The sequence below is a fragment of the Haliotis cracherodii genome, unplaced genomic scaffold, assembly GCF_022045235.1.
Source record: "Haliotis cracherodii isolate W230 unplaced genomic scaffold, xgHalCrac1.p SCAF_18, whole genome shotgun sequence".
Classification (NCBI taxonomy): domain Eukaryota; kingdom Metazoa; phylum Mollusca; class Gastropoda; order Lepetellida; family Haliotidae; genus Haliotis; species Haliotis cracherodii.
Genome location: NW_027266273.1, coordinates 26,317,989 through 26,335,300, shown reverse-complemented (window position 1 = coordinate 26,335,300; position 17,312 = coordinate 26,317,989). Strand labels below are relative to the sequence as shown.

Genomic DNA, 17,312 nt, shown 5'->3' with positions numbered 1-17,312 from the left:
GGAACCATGTAATCCCCTTTGTAGCTGACACATAGTCTGAGCATGAGGGACTTGAAATGACGGACTTCCGAGGTCGCTTAGCCAAATGAATCAATACCTTTGTGTCACCGTGACACCAACTACCTGCCTACACTTGTAATATACGAGCTTTTACCTTCATCGACCTCTCATGATCGTAAAATATAAACTGCTAGCTTGACATGACACGTCAACATGAGACAGTACTAGCTGTTGTACGTGGATATATGAGAAATACATCGTGATCACCGACCTTTGACTGGTGTTCCCTCGGCGCTGACCTGCTACTCCCTGCAAAAGGGCCGCGTCCTTCATAGTGCACCCATCGTGTGTTAGTTCTGTATGTAATACTATAAAGAACGAACTAGATAGTGTTTGTTGTACTTTGTTGGTTGTTGTATATTTGTTGTATATTGTATTACTATTTACATAGAAGTAACCTTGTCACATGCACGAGGGATATGTCGGATGGTGAGGATCTCGCTGGTGCAGACACTAGGGAAATTTGACCTAAACTTTAGTTTAGAGTTTTTGTGTTATCGTATCACGTGATAGTGAATGAGTAAGTGAGTGTGCTGGGTTTTATACGCCGCTTTGAACAGTTTTCCTGTTATATCACGGGATGTTAGCTTGGTGTGGTAGGAAAGCCTGAAGTGATGCAGGTCTCAGGCGTTTACCACTTTGGTAGGAAAAATCCACAGTCACAGGGAATCTTTGCTGAACCACGTTCAGCTATGTGAAATCATTTGATTTTTCATCTTTGTACACCACTATCCCACATGCCCAACTTAAATAACTTCATTCCTTGGTGTATGAGGCATTTAACTAAACATCAAATAGCCAACTCCTTCCACCTGAACTAGAAACAAAGGAGACCAGTCAGACAGCCTGGTTCATATTTAGATCTGTGCATAAAATTCAGAGTGACAAGAATGTATGACAGGAGGGATGACTTCACCTTTCCGATAGTTAACTTTCCCTTTATGTCGAGCAGTATTTCAGTGGCTCCGGGATCAAGCCTTTGGTGTTTACATTTCATTTAGATGCCAAGTGTTAAATATACATTATAATCCTTGTATAAAAATGCAAATGATTAATTATCAGCGGTAATATGACACCTAATGTTGAGGAGTACTGTATGCAGAACAGCGAACTAAATATATGTTTAATGTATGTCCATGCAAATTTTCAAAATGAACGTGGTCGGATTGCAGTGAAGGAGGCATCTCATTGTGACCGAATGTGAGGTCTTTGTTTACTCCTTCAGCGAGTCTTTCGCATAGTGAATGTGTGAGTGATTTCTAACTCGGAACAATGATTTAGTGGTATTCCAAGCTGTTTTATTTATATTTTGATACTGACAAAAGACAACGCAAATAGGCAGTCAGAAACAGATGCCACTCAATACTGCCGCAAGACTGCCATCAAGGTTTACTCGACTAAAGTGTCGTACTTCCACCCATTTCACTGTAGCATGACAATAAGCATAATTCAAAATTTGCAGCGAATACGTGGCGGAGAGAACACATTGTTTATCATGGATTATACGTTTCAAGGGGTTGTGGGTGAGAGCAGGCATGACAAGCCCCCACATGTCGGTTGGATACCTCCATTCCTTGCCATAGAATAGAGAAACGACCACAAACTGACTCAAACCTTGATTGCTTTTTAATAGCAGTCGTTTTGATTCGAACTGTCAAGTTGTTGAAATCTGTCCTTAGGATCATGATCTGACATATACTGGTGAGATGTATGCTCCCCATGCCGAACTGTTCATGTTACTGTTGTTATATCACGAAGTCATTCCACTGTGAGCAACGCTGCTAACGCTGAGGGTATATATAACTGAACCGGACGAAATCCCAGCGTGTTTATTAAATACAAGGGACACGCCCCAGAAAGCGTTCGTAGCGCGACGACGATCTAAATAATTCAACCGACAAACCCATTTCTAACACACTCATTTCACGGGAATTAACGCTCATATTTAACAAAGACTTACGACTCTCCACGAGGTCGAAGAGGGCGCTACTCTCAGAGTTCAAGACGAAGTTCAACGTCCTAATCAGATGTCGTCACTGAAGCGTGTAACGATGCATTATAATGTTTTGTATATTTGTGAATCAGATGCCCTATCATGCCACGACGCTCGCTTTACTACAATACACACGTAATCATGGCTGTACTTAAGTCCGCCTGGAAACATTCGAAGATGTGAACAGCACAGTACTTCCAAAGCCCCCATTCCAGTGACAACCAGATGATCACATATAGTCCCGTCATCACCTGATGTTCTTACCCAATGTGAACTTCACCTGTGTGTTTATTAAACCGTTACACCTTCAACGCATGAATATTAAACTTACATATTAGTGACATGTACAATAGCACAGTGATGTCAGTGTGTACCTTCAAAAGAACTGACGGGTCCTCCACCACAAGGCCCTGGTGGTTCTGTGATACGAAACAGGTAAATATTGTAACTTTGTTTCCCTTTATATTCAAATGAAAATATAACAGTGAAGCAATTATAAGTTTCATTTGAAAGAAGAATATCAGTAATATTTGTATTTATATAGATAAACAGCGTTATAGTGTAATCAGTGTTGATTTACATTTCTGAGTGTGTATGTAATACATCTAGTATAACAAAGTGTCTGCCTTTACAGTATCAAAGAAGTCGTTATCCATAAATTGTGTCTACTTTGTCATCCGTCAACTTCCAAGCAATGACTATCAAACAATATATCAAGTATAGTTGTCACATTCCATAACTAAATGAAACTGAATACAATACTTCATACTTTCATACACGAATACATTGAGATTAATGTTACGGTGGGTACTGGTTATGTGTTTAGAGGTACAATACAGGCAAACCCAGTTAGATTCTTGTGAAAGTCCATCTGCCATGTTGGGTACTGAATAGGCGTGGTTTGGAGGTATTCATTTAGACGTGTGGCAGTCCAGGACAACTTTCATGTGTATGTCTTCAAGTACTCCGTATTTCACAACATACAAAACACAGTTGATGTATCGTATGATCTTCTATATTGTATGTGGACGCATGCTGCAGGTGTCCCGTGTTCTCGTGTAGTTAGTGTACATGACGTCACTTGACGATGACGTGTGTCCTCTGTTTCTTGTGCCATCTAAGCGTGATCGTCAACTGCCATGTCAATAACCTCTTTCAAAATCAACTACGTATTCCAAGGGTTCGTTGTTAATATAACGTCGATATTGTTTCACAAACATCTCGGCTCTCTGCAAGAAACATAAAACAAAAACCATGAAGAATAATCATATCTCAGAGAACACAGACTGAAGTCATTTCAATAATTTCCTACATATTGTAGATCTTGTTCATACAAAAGGAATACTCATAATACTGAGTGAGTTTAGTTAAACATCGCTTTGAATAGCATTTCAGCTGTATCTCGGGTGGTCAGTTCAATCTGGGAGATAAGCCCGACAAGATACAGCTGTTACACGTTCTCACCTTTGGCGGTCGGTCGGGTAGCCTAGTGGTTAAAGCGTTCGCTCGTCACACCGAAGACCCGGGTTCGAATCCCGACATGGGTACAATGTGTGAAGCCCATTTCTGGTGTCCCCCGCCGTGATATTGCTGGAATATTGCTAAAAGCGGCGTAAAACCAAACTCACTCACTCACTCTCACCTTTGGCAGAACCAACGGGCATTGACATATTTCTACAAACCGTGGAGCATATTATTAATATAATTATATGTGTACCTATACACCACACGGGAAGCGGTGGTTATATCTATAATTTATTCGTGTAACCATCATGGGCGAGTTATATTTTGACGAACAGCTAAAGCGACTGCAAATGCTTCTCCGATAGTAGGGATCGTACTTGTATTGATATGTTCGTATCGCCTCCATTTATCTCCGGGGGCGCGGATGGCCCAGTCGTCTAAGGCGCCGCAATTCGCTGTGCAGACTTGTATTACAGGGGCAAGCCAGATACCTATGATTGTGGGTTTGAATCCCGGTTCAACCCGATTATGTTTGTCGGTTTGTGCGCACCATTCCCGTGCTCCTGGGTTTTACCGAAGTGGTAAATGTCTGAGACGTGCATCACTTTGGGCTTTCCTCCAACATAAGGCTGATACGCCGTAATATAGTTGGAAAACTGTTGAAAGCGGCTTTAAATCCAACTCACTGACTCAATTTATCTCCGAGATGCTATTGCCCCAAGCTATTACTCAACTGACGAGTACTGTTTTTTTTGTTTAATGACGTTTTTTCTTTCACAGCCCGGTAGAGCCTGTGTTATGCTGATACTATATGTACATATATTGAACCTCGCACATTACATACATCACTTAAACTTGTATATTTGCTTAAATTTCAGTCCTATGATGTCCGCGTGCAACGGGTGGATGCATGACTATCTCGTGCATATTATTCCGACGAGAACATTAGCATATGCCAAAAAATATCCATGAGTAAGATGTGTAAGAAGGGAGATGCCATGCGGGTACCGGTGCCACTCCATCTCCGGGAAGAGGATATTTCATTTCAGAATCTTGCAAGGTTGTTTTCATTTTAACAAATAAACACATTAAATTCGTTATCGCGGAATGTCATTTTTTCATTATTTTTTTCATGCTCTGAATATAATTATATCAACGCAGATTCAGCTCGACTGGGTGTCACAGGTACTATCGTTAAGAGGGCTTTTACCGGCCTGGGCCATGCATGCTTTCGTTAAGACGAACATCCGTATCAGGCTAGTTCGTAACAGCTGCCGTGTGTCTCGCGCTTTGATTATTATCCAATATGCAATACAAGTGAAAGTGAATGAATGCTTACATTGATCTTTAGATTCCTCGGCCGGTCCGATACAAGGAAACTAGATCCGATAAATTCATATTTCCTTGTATTGAACCTCATGGAAATGTGTATTTTAAGGATGTTAACAACAGTCAAAATACCATACATATCATATATACCTAAATACCATATTTTTCAGGGGATTATCATTTGCAGAAGCCCTCCTTGGTCGGACAGTTAATGAAAGACCTCAGACTTCTGCAAATGATAATGCCCTGAAAAATAGCGTTATCCTTATATTATAGCTAAAGTGGATAGAATTATCATTAAACCGCCCACGTGTTATCAAAAATGAACGGGCCACTGTAACTTGATAATGCCCTCATATTACTTGACCGTCATAACGCCCATTGTTACATGACGTCATAAGACGTTCAATAGTGACGTCATTTGTTCTATGACGTTTCCATATTTTTAAAAGTGTGTCAGTGACATTTGTTGTGTGTTGATTGTGGTAAATGTTTCAAAACCTATATTCTTTATTTTTATTTGATAACAAATTCTATCCATTTTAGCTATAATAACGGTAACGCTATTTTTCAGAGTATTATCATTTGCAGAAATGGAAGACTTCGTGCTTCTGCAAATGATAATGCCCTGAAAAATAGCGTTACCCTTATAATTTTCATGTAAACATTATTACTTTTAACATTTCAGGACCCATGTCTAGTTATTAGTACATGCATTTAAATTACAGACGTCTACTGCGTCAAGCGTGTTAAATACACTGATACATTGTAGTACAGATGTCATCTTACGTCACGAAGGTATCCCGCATACAGCATAAGACCCCCGGAGATATGGGGCGTTATGATGACCCCCGGCTCGTTCCACAGGGGGCTACTTTCAGGCAGCGGCTCAGGGTTGTGGACATCCAGTGCAGCATACTGTAACCACTTGTTCCTACAAATTGGTACAGATACAAATATCAAATGAAAACTCTTGAAATATAGACAAATGGAAGGCCATTGGCTGACCCTTATATATCATATCTGACTCTATATGACTCTATACCCGCTCTTGACACTGCTTACTTGTAATATGGGTCAATCATTGCGTCGAACTAAAGTGTACTTGTTGTTTGTCTGAGTTCCATGTGTCTAGTTGCTGGATGGAGTAGATATTCGACGTTCCTGTTCTTGCAACATATGGAATTCAATCTGTCTATATATAGAGAGTTCGAGGTCAAATATATTTAGGTTAATGTGTCAAGGTTTCATTTTTGTGGTGAGACCTCTTGGACTGAATCACACATAATGGGGCGTCTTCACGAGGCAAGAACATTAACTGACATACCTATGAGCAGGCTTCTCACCTGAGAGCTGTCAGAATGCTCCCTTCATCTGTCACATCTCCTCGTCCAACATTGATGAAGGTAGTCTTCTGCAAGGGTAAAGTCTCTAGCAACAGTCTGTCATACTACCATGGGTACATGATCCCACCTGGCAGCAAAAGGAGTGAAACTGAACAGTCTTACTGTCCATTACATATACTTCCTACCTGTGACTGCCATCATTAGTGACACTTGTCACATGGGATTAGTTACATGTTACACTTGTAACTTACAAACACTTACGTCAAAGAATTCACTACATGACATCCATGCTAATTGTACAGCCCCAAACAAACTCTAGTTGAAATGTATACGTGCAAGTAAATGTTTTAGGATGCTATACATTTTGTACGTGTACCTTATCTTTGCAGTAAGAGAATGTATCTCCCGACAGCAAGCCACGAGTCTGTTCAGTTGACGGTAGTATGTTGACGACATAGTCACATTCAGATAGGATTTCATGCAAAGAATTCAGTGTCCTGTGGAATGATATGTAGTCCTATGAAATATATAGATATGTGGCAGCAGTATGTGGATAATATCGACATATTTGATTTTTTTTACAGTGCATGTGGTATGCGGAACATAAAAACAATAAACGACAGAAAATAACAACAGTGACACCTGGATTGTCTTACACATGGCGCATGTTGGTAACATACCTGTATTCGTCAACATACGGGGACTTCTTTTCTTGTGGTACTTCAGTTCGTGTCATTCCCCACACCTTCATCCCAAAGAACTTGCACGTTCTGGCAGCTAAAAATAGTTAATTGAGATCCGTATGTCCTCCCGAATGGGTCATTGTGTAAAATAGTCTAGGAACAATATCAATAAGAAATACTAACTTTCACGTCCAATACAGCCCAGGCCTAATATCCCAACTGATGACAGTGATAGAGGTTTGGAGTTAAGACTGCCTCTGAAATGGACAAGTGAAACTGCCATAAGTTGTCCTCCGTATATAATATGTCAAAGTCGCCTCTATTATCTGCCAAAACAGATTCCATTAGGGGCAAAAGACGAAATAGTGATTAAAGCCAAACTAAGATCAGACACATGGTAAAAATATCTCAATTTGAATTTTCCTTTCCGTTACATAGAGGATTATAACTCACTGGCTCTCTGATTGCATTGATGGTTATCACTCGTTGACAACGTATATGATCCAGTTTATAATAAGAACAAGATAAAAAACAACGGAATAAATGCTTCATTGCCATACATTAGCGTTTTTACTCTAGATTATATTGAATTAAAAAAAAATATTTCCCTTATTTATAAAACAAGATAATATTCTGGATAGCAAGAGAAAGATGAGATTGTGCCATGATTCTGATGTCGTTTGATGTTATCTATGGACATACCTCTCGTACACCGCCGCCTTCTGTTGGTCATACCACTTATAGTGACCTTTGTTTGTGGTCAGTATTTGGCACATGATGTGCTCGGACAGTGGCTTGGCGAAGGTCTCTCCGTTGCGGGTGACAATGATGTTTTTGTTGGCCTATATGTAAGAGGCAGAGAGAGAGAATCAGATAAAATTGTTTAAGACATTATCATGAATATCGTCTAGGTACCTTCGAAACTATGTACAACTCTTTTATTTTACCCATTGGATTATTGTTGTCATATTTGGGATACCGGTACAACTGAACAAGCTACTGCATTAGAGAAAGTAAATTTAGATGCTCTGAGAACCGTGCGGATGTTCATGTGGCTGCCTGTACGATGCCTATGTATAGTGTTAGCTCAATCAGATACCATGCCGCAGTTTAACATGACTACCCCACTCAGACAGAGTATACCGACTCCGAGCCTTTCATCCCCTTAATGCCGAACACCAGACAGGGTAACAACAAGTACCATCTTTAACGTCTTTTGGTATGACGAGGCCGGGGATCGAATCCCGGACCTTCCGCTCCCCGAGTGGACGCTATACCACAAGACCACGGAGGCGGTCTCGATTCATCATAAAAAATACAATGAAACTAATTGGAAGTCATTATAAGACAGGAGACACATTTCAAAATTAGTAACGTTTTACAAAATGAATAATCATCTGGCACGCGAATTTATTTGTGGGCTTATACCTAACACACATTTTAAAAAAGGACAGATTAAAGCATACGGGGTAAAGCCTATCTTCAAACAGTAAAGTGTGAAACAAAAGCATGTGCAGAATAAACATCATCTATACGAGATACAACACAACTTTGGAATAGGGTACCAGTAAACCTGACGGGAACAGAGGCAGTTACAGCATTTAAGAACTTGCTACAGGGTGCGGGAGATGAGGGGACACACTGGGATTTTAATCATGGAAACCTCGAGAATCAAAATGAAATGTTTACGTACCAACATGGTTACTCTTTACAAAATGTGCTATATTAGTTCTTATTTGAGTAAGGGAAACCAAGCAAAATAGCATATATTCAAAACGTTTTATAAAAATCTGGCCGATCTCTAATTAAGTAAGTGAATTGATTAATATAAACTGCGAACATAATAATATTTTATGCACACATGTAGCTGGGAAATAGAATTCATTTTTTGCATTCGACCTTCACTGATGTACATTGTATCAAGCATTATGTGTCAAAATAGCAATTCGTTTGTTTGCAATGCATTTTCATACTGTTTGTGAAAATATATATGTCACAGTTAAATCAAGTGTCAAGATGTCATAATGAAATGGTTGAATGAACTTAACATATGGGAGGAAGTAGGCCAGGTCTATCTGGGACGAACATGAGCATTAAGTGTTTACCTTATCGCCTGTTACACTCTTCATTATTTTGTCCACACCTGTGAAAGGAACACCTCGCATATCAGTTTCTTACCACAGAGCCTGTAGTTACTGCATAGTCCACAACCATCGACTTATAATTACAAGATTACAAGCGCATGATTATACGCAGAGAATCAGAGAGAGAGAGAGAGAGAGAGAGAGAGAGAGAGAGAGTCAGAGACAGAAGGAGAGAGACAGGGACAGAGGGTGAGAAACAGAGAGACTCATAGAGTCACAGAGAGAGACAGAGACAAATTGAGAGAGAGACAGAGAGAGTGAGCGTGACACAGAGACAGAGACTCATAGAGAGAAAGTGAGAGAGAGTGACACTGAGAGACACACAGAGAGACTGAGAGATACAGCGAGAGAGTGTGACAAAGAGAGAGTGAGAGAGAGACAGAGAGAAATTGAGAGAGACCCAGAGAGAAATTGAGAGAGACCCAGAGAGAAATTGAGAGAGACACAGAGAAACAGACAGAGATACACGGAGAGAGAGTGTGAAAGAGAAAGAGAGAGAGTGAGAGTGTGAGCGAGTGAGAGAGAGAGAGAGAGAGAGCGAGGGGGGGGGGGGGATGCGGTTGAAGATCATTGTTGCAGCAATATCATTATGAATGGGCATCATAAATGTTGTCGATGCAGCGAGGTGAACAGAACAACACCATTGTGCATCTGTCGATATAGCAACTTCAACGACTTAGCGACACGGTAGCTTTTATATGTACATGTAGGAAAATGTACGACCTTGTCTGGAGATCTGTGGGATGTATTGGAGATATTGTCCTAATGGCGCTGTCGTGTTGCTGTTATGTACGTGGCATGATAACGAATACCTGCTGCTCCAGACTGGATCCACTTGAGGTTGGTGCATCTTGGAATGACTTCCGGCAGGTTTCGAGGGGACCCAAAAATGATCTGGACCTGAGACAAAGACTCCACCTGTTCTTCTGTGGGAGGATCTACAACCACCACACACCATTCATGTTACATTCTTGCAGAGACACAGCATTATCATCCTTCATATAACGAAACTAACTGGATGTCATTGAAAATATTCTATTTCCCAGCGGGTTTTAACATGTATAGTGCAAATTTTATTGAGAATATTACAATAATAATATACTTTCCATAAAGATCATATTAAAGCTGCTTCTTCGACACAACTGGCAACGTATCCCGCTTGGGAGGGAAATATATTCTTAAATAAACCCCTTAAACTCCGCTACAAAGCTGAAAATCGTACTTTGTTTTCTTTACGAGTGAATGAATTGACAAAATACAAGTGAACCTCATCTCAATCAAACAGATGTTTTCTTCCAATCTTTAATTTGTTATACTTCTTTTACAATGACAGACAGAAACATGTCGGCAAGATACATTCGTTTTATCAGTATCATGATGGGTAAATGTGGTTTTATGCTCCCCGTGTTGGGTTTACTATCAAGAGCCGGAGGTTACTACAAGTTGGGACAGTATCACGACCGCCTCGGTGTATAAAGCCAAACGCGGGACGCATAAAACCAAATATACCCCTCGTGATGCTGCTGCAACTTATAGTATTTCAATAGTTATGCCAGGGCCATATCGTAGATAGCCTGAATATCATATTCGTCATGATTGTATTCCCGGGTGAAACATACCTACGAAACATACTTAACAGAGATACACTTGGCATATGAACTCTTATGACATGGCTCCTCCCCAAATTAGCTCATTTTGACAGTATGAGTGAATTAGTCCAAATAAGGTTAAATATTGAGGCTTTTAAATAGAAGACTTCTCTTAAAACTTTTAAAAGAGCATTTAATATTTCTTACTTGAGAAAATCTGAATATCAGCATCAGGCAGTTGTTGTTTAATGACGTCTACTATCTCTGCGTTGTTATAGAAGATGGCTACCTTTGGTGAGGACATCTCGTCTGGACCTACAACTGCAGCAGGTCGTGGTGCAAATGCATGGTCGGTTCATCACGCATCATTGCATATTTGCATAATTCGCTTAGTCTGCTCAAACAGGAAATCGACAGTGTGTCACAGATGTGTAACAAATACAATCACACATTATTCCATATATACTAACGGAAAAAAGAAACTGTGCCTAATATAAAGAAGTGTAAATGTTGTGTTATTAAAAATAACAACAGACTATTTGGTCATTTGCCTGATCAGTGATGCATTATAACAAATACTGGAGACAGAGCGACACGCCCTAAAAGACGGATCGTGTGACAACAATGACCACCCTTTGCGTTGATAGAGGCAAGGCAGCGGTGGCGTGGTGAAGACATCTGATCATTGAAGACAGCCTGGGGGATGTTGTTCCAAATGTTAAGAATAGTCCAACTGAGTTAGCGTTACCGGTTGATTCTTGTCCTGTCGTATGTGTCTCTCCATCTGATGCCAGACACGTTCTGTCGAGGAGAGGTCTGGAGAACCTGCCGGCCATGGCAGTACAGCATTATTATGCTGTCGCAAAACGTCTGTTACACCACGTGCAGCGTGTGGGTGGGCATTATCCTGCTGCAACTTGACATTCATTCCTACAGAGAGGCAGAACATGATCTCGAACGATGTCGTTACCGTACGCCATTCAAACTGTCATTAACAATGAGGAGTGTTTCCTCCATGTGTTGTGATGCCACCCAATACCATTACACCTCCACCTCTACACAGACGTTCAGTCATGCAAGCGTCGCTAAAACATTCTTATGGACGCAAGTAGACACTTGTTAAATCATCAGATCTGTCACGATGAAACCTGGACTCATCTGGTAACAGCATAATGTCCCAGTCTTGTCTTCTGAACCATAGATGCTGTCTACACCAAGCTAGGCGTACCTGATGTTGACGTGGACGCAGCATTGGTGTACCGCTGGACTTTTGGGCCGTATTCCGTGCTCCCACAACCACTTGGCTACGGTTGTGCCATTATTTGGTTTCAATCAAGGAATTGTCCAAGCTGTTGATGTGACAGTTTGGCAACTCTATATGGTTGTCGTGCTGACTTGACGTCACACGTGGACGACCGGCCTGTGGCTAGTCATGAGTGTGGCACTGCTGTAGATCTAGATAACGTCCCCAAAGAGATGAAAGTGTGTTTCGATGAACATTCCAATGTCTGGCAATATCGTGTTGCACCATTCCTGTTTGTAGCACACTAACGGCGCGAAAGTGTGATTTTCAGCAAGCCGTGGCATTGCGTAAGCGTCAATTAAGATTAAAGAAAAGTCTTTTTATGAGCAGCTAGCTTAACATTCTCTGTGTACATCCAAATCCAAATTGTGCGCCATGCATAACATAAACGTGCAAATTGTGAATGACCATCTCAAAATCGAGGACAAGCCTGTATGAATATGCATTGTTAGTTGCATTATTTAATTCCAGAATAACTGTATGCGAACCATATTTTTTTCCCCGTTAGTAGACAAATACATGTCATTAACATCATGAGATGATGTGTCTTAACTTCATCAAAACCAGCTTGCTATATATTCTTCGTACTAGCTATGATAGTGTATTGTGACGGCATGATTTCCAGAAGGGAGGTAACTCTAATTAATGAGCTAAAATAACAATCATGAGACGACGTCAAATACTCGATAATTTACGAGCGAGTCAGTATACTGCCACACAACAGCAAAACACTGATTCATGACCTGTTGTGCTGTCATAAAGATAGCAAGGTTCAATTATATATAAATCAACCTATTCGTTCCTTTGTTATCAAATTAATTTGTGACTCAGTCGATCTTTAACTGTATATATTATCGGATACTGAGTCCCAGTAGAGATATCGCTTGTTGAGATCAAACGATACACAATAGTATTTGTTATCTTGCACACGCGAAAGGCATGCGTCTTGCATCTGTGAAAACAGGTAATACGAAGATAGTTAGTTTTTAAATATATCGCACCCTTTCTTCACATGTTAAGGCTGCAAAAATCTGTGTTGCTTTTTAGATAATTTCGTGAGACATATTGCTTATTAGTCATATATATATATATAATGGTGGGGAAGAGAATATATGGATGTCAACTTCTTTATTATGAGGAACACAACGTTTCGGAGTATATGCTTACTCTTTCATCAGGTGATGAAGGAGTAAGCATATACTCCGAAACGTTGTGTTCCTCATAATACAGAACTTGACATCCATATATTCTCTTCCTTACGTGTATCACTGCTAAATGCCTTTCAAATACCTATATAATGGTGGTCTCAAAATATTTTAACGTGATCGTCAATAAATTGTTTGAGTGTATTAGATGATGATAAAATTCTCACCATCGTGTCTTTTAATCTGAAATATATCAACTCATGCCAACCCTCGGTTCGTGCTGACATATTTGACATCACAGACAGGAGGGTAAGATTGTCCATGTCAACATTTACATGACGGCTACTGAACAACATGAACGGATCTAAAGTTAGCATAGCGCCAGTCATCTGCATGATGTCCCCGAACAAAACATGCACATACCTATATATTGACCACACAATGCTTGAATGATGGATCGAACAACTCCTTTGTAAATGACATGCAAACACCATGTGAAGAGCTACACGTGTATATCAATGCGGACATAAACCAACCTTTGACTTGCGACTCAACCCATGTGTTGACCTACTTTTGTTCACGGGGGTGTCACGTCCTTGGGAAAGATTGTATAATCTCTGTCAGCAGTGTGACTATACAATGTGCGGCGGAGATTGTATGATCGGGACTTGCGTTAACTCACAGTTTGTAAAAAGACGTGTATCCGTCAACTGGGCGGCCAGATGTTAATTTGACGAATGTATTAAAGTTGATTTATAATACTGACCTTCTTAAGCCTTGTCAAACATAGTGTGCCATAAACATAGCATGTCTGTTTGGTGTTCTCCTCTCAATTGATATACGTCACAGTGCATTGCTATCGAGAAGGGGTCACGGGTGGTTGCTGCAATTGCAATTCGCAGTGCAGAGTTGCGTCGCTTGGGCTCGACAGAAATTATGATTGTGGGTTCGAATCGCTGTTCGCCCCATTATGTTTCCAGGTTTCTCAACACAATACCCGTTGTTTTCAACAGGTGGTTAACATCCGAGACCTGCATCACTTCGGGCTTTTCTCCAACATTAAGCTGACACGCCGTGATATAACTGAAATACTGTTAAAAGCGGCGTTAAATCCCTCCGCCCCCTCTCACTCACTTATTTTTTGAGAAAAATAGAATCTAATAACGTCATCAAATAGTCGAAGACGTCCCGAATTTATTACATTATGTAATTTGAACCGTATGTTGCCTTCAGTTATAATTCTTTGTTGGGTTGATTTTTCATAAGTTTTCTCTTTAGTTTTTAGCCAAATAGTAACAGAGAGAGTAACCTACGGGTTATCTGTCCCTCGTATTGTTTCCGAAAGTTCTTGAAACAATGATTATCCCTAATTCATATTGTCGGAATAAAAAGATAACTGACCCCCTGGAAAAAACTTACATTGCCAAAAATATTTTGACTCAAAGTCTGAATAAAGTATACCGGAATTTGCAGCTGTTGCTGAACAACTCTGGTGCCTAATTCAACAAAACATGGACTTCATCAGCAGTATCAATCTAGTATGGCACACATGTTACTGCCAATTGGTAATAAGCATGATGCTTGATGACTCACACGTCCAGGAAGTATGTCTCGGAATGTAAATTTAAAGATGGCATGGTACTTCTGTTGTCGTCGCCTTCTTCATGAATTCAGCTTCTCACTGAATGGAATGAGGTCACAGGTGCGTCGTATTTTCTACATCAAGTCAGGCATTCATGTGTAGCCTCCCGATACACAAAGTGCACGAGACTTGTGTGAATAACTTCCTCAGTTGGTATAACGTCAGTTTCAACTTAAAATGGTATCATGGCAGTATGATAAATGGTCTAATGAGTCCATGTATACCTCCAGGAACATTGATGTCCAATCGGTTGAGCAAGATGGTGTTGACAATTATATGAATTGATGACTGAAAATCAGTGAGTGAACTGTGAGGGGATGACCCCGTGGTCAAGTGGATATAGTGTATCGGTATTGGGATGTCTCGGATGAAACAAGGACTGGTATCTCAATAAGCTAGCGCTATACAACCGGCATTAGTGCTAGCAGAACAAGAACATGTAGAACAAGCAGCCAACACACACACGTGCATGCACGTCGCTATATGAGTGCAATGGTGTTGAACGCGACGTGTAACCCCACTTCACCTCACTCCAATGTGTGAAGTCAATTATTGTTGCCCCGTGTTTTATAACGCTTGGAACAGTCAATCAATAACTCATGCAGTCACAGTCAATGTTGTAAATTGAGAAATGAAATACATATTATGCATGTATTCAATGACACGAGTGATAGTAAGGACATTGCTGGCGTGTAATAAGACACTAATAGGATCAAATTAGGTAAGATGAACCCTAGCCCAACCTATTTGGATGATGTTCTCATGCTCTGTGTATTACAATACAACACACCTACTTCGCTGATATATAGCGCTGAACGTTATTAGGGTTGTTCAAGTTCATACCAGCAATAACAGGTACGATTTTATTCAAATGGCAATAATCCTTATGTTAACAAAAAATGAACCTACCGATACATATGAGCATAACTTTGTAGCCACCAATAAGCCGTACATATGTATAAGAGTGTGTGAAGTTCCGTTCATGAAACATTGAAACAGAAACTTGACGATATACAGGCATTCATTTCACGCTCGCCTGTACTGAGATTATATGTTTAACATCATATCATTATAATATCTGTCGTGAATATAGTTGCTCTGATATATTCTTTAATAAAATCATGAACATGTTATGTAAATAATGTATTTATTTCAATTTTGAATTTGTTCAACTGGTGTGCTTCAGAGATAGTGACTTGATTTGTGTTGGATACGAACGATGTAATTCAATGTTATATTGGCTCGAGGTGACAAAACAATGACAAATTGTATCATGTTTTATTTACCTTTCATTATAATATTCTATTCAGCTTCATCAGCATTATGAGTGACCTTGGCATGCGAGGTTTCGGAGACAAGCAGCGCACCGGCAATGTGGAGTATGTGCACAGACTCCGGTCCATCGCCAGAGAGTTGGATAAAAAACAGCGGTGTCTGGATTTGGTGAAAGTGGGTTGTCTCATAGTCGGAGTTATCGGCTCTGGCCTTATATTTGCTGGGTTCGTGTGGACCTTTGTGAACTACACCCAGTCACTGAACATAACTCTGTCCGGCTCGATCATCGCTCTGGCTGGTAGCGCTGTCAGTTACGCCGTCAACGTTGGACGTAACCGTCACAACAACAACGCTGTTAAAGAGGCACTGGGTGAAATAACGTCCTTTGAGATGAGCCAGAATCACTTTAAGGAAATACTGGAATTGTTTTGTGAAATGTCGACTGGACCAAAGAAAAAGTATCCATTTCAGTATACCCTGTTGACTTTGTTGCCTGTCATATCGCTTCTAAACAGCATCCACGATTTAAAGTACACGGCGTCCAAATGTACTGGTGTTGGGGACAACTTGGCATATAAAGACAAATTTGACGGCTTGTCTGCGTTTGGGAAAGGTATGGAGATTGTAGACGTTGCTGTAGCAGTAATAGGACTGTGTGCGAACACAGGCGGTCTCATCTACTACTGCTACAAGACGTACAGATACAGAGAGGCTCGGGTGCCCGGCATTATCAGGGATGTAGCCACGTCATTCTACTACTGAACTTCAGAGAGGCGACCCACATCAGGGAAACAGGGACATTATGTTTTTTTTATCTTTACAACATCGGTTTGGAGGATGTCATTATATCATAATGTTTATCATTAAAACTGGCTTTGTAAAAACATGTTTAAATTCGAGGGTATGTTCAAACTGATGTTTTATCTTCGCATCCACACTACTGACATTGGATTTCTGATCATGCAGTATTCACGAAGCTTGCATTTGAACTGAAATGGTAGTATAGTAGTGAGCAATGGGGGCGAGTGACGGGTGTGTTTGGAATCTTTGGCGTTCTCGGTATGTCATGTATGGCATTGAACAAAGCTACGTGTCAGTTTGAACGACAGGGAGGTGGTTCATCACTGCTTTCTCATCTGGCCGCCACCAAACACGTTTGCCCGTACATGCAATGCCATACACGTCTATCAACGACCTGCATCAATTCTTGCTCACGCACGCAATAAGCTGGCATGCTGTGCTATAACCGTGATGTTCAAAATTGAGTTAAATCTAAGATGCTCACTGTCTCTCATTAACAATTAACCCCGTTCGCTTCTCCAAGAGGGACACAAGAAAG

The 17,312-nt window shown here is 40.5% G+C and overlaps 2 protein-coding genes across 3 annotated transcripts; one reads left to right on the top strand and one right to left on the bottom strand.

Moving 5' to 3' along the window:
* Positions 1–1,348: 1,348 nt before the first annotated feature.
* Positions 1,349–13,665, bottom strand: LOC139465463 (uncharacterized protein Cgl2355/cg2587-like). 2 transcript variants are annotated; one of them, XM_071247185.1, is made up of 11 exons: positions 13,593–13,665; positions 10,816–10,929; positions 9,832–9,957; positions 8,981–9,018; positions 7,578–7,717; positions 7,059–7,132; positions 6,873–6,969; positions 6,569–6,689; positions 6,193–6,260; positions 5,636–5,780; positions 1,349–3,282 (listed from the first exon to the last, which is right to left on the bottom strand). In XM_071247185.1, the coding sequence occupies exons 2-11, from the start codon at positions 10,910–10,912 to the stop codon at positions 3,196–3,198; spliced, it is 993 nt and encodes a 330-aa protein (XP_071103286.1). In that variant the 5' UTR covers positions 10,913–10,929; positions 13,593–13,665; the 3' UTR covers positions 1,349–3,195. The 2 variants fall into 2 exon arrangements, with proteins under 2 accessions (XP_071103286.1, XP_071103288.1); XM_071247187.1 differs by lacking the exons at positions 8,981–9,018; positions 13,593–13,665 and having other exon boundaries at positions 10,816–10,913.
* Positions 13,666–16,021: 2,356 nt separating this feature from the next.
* LOC139465510 (uncharacterized) lies at positions 16,022–16,867 on the top strand. Its single transcript, XM_071247232.1, has one exon. The coding sequence runs from the start codon at positions 16,022–16,024 to the stop codon at positions 16,733–16,735; it is 714 nt and encodes a 237-aa protein (XP_071103333.1). The 3' UTR covers positions 16,736–16,867.
* The last annotated feature ends 445 nt before the right edge of the window (positions 16,868–17,312 follow it).

What these genes read in the sequence shown, in the direction of transcription:
- LOC139465463 (XM_071247185.1), bottom strand. Translation starts at nt 10,912, where the DNA reads ATGTCCTCACCAAAGGTAGCCATCTTCTATAACAACGCAGAGATAGTA. An exon ending in GGGCTGTATTGGACGTGAAA is followed by an intron (nt 6,970 to 7,058) that starts GTTAGTATTTCT and finishes AACTATTTTTAG; the next exon opens with CTGCCAGAACGTGCAAGTTC. An exon ending in AGCATTCTGACAGCTCTCAG is followed by an intron (nt 5,781 to 6,192) that starts GTGAGAAGCCTG and finishes ACCAATTTGTAG; the next exon opens with GAACAAGTGGTTACAGTATG.
- LOC139465510 (XM_071247232.1), top strand. Translation starts at nt 16,022, where the DNA reads ATGAGTGACCTTGGCATGCGAGGTTTCGGAGACAAGCAGCGCACCGGC.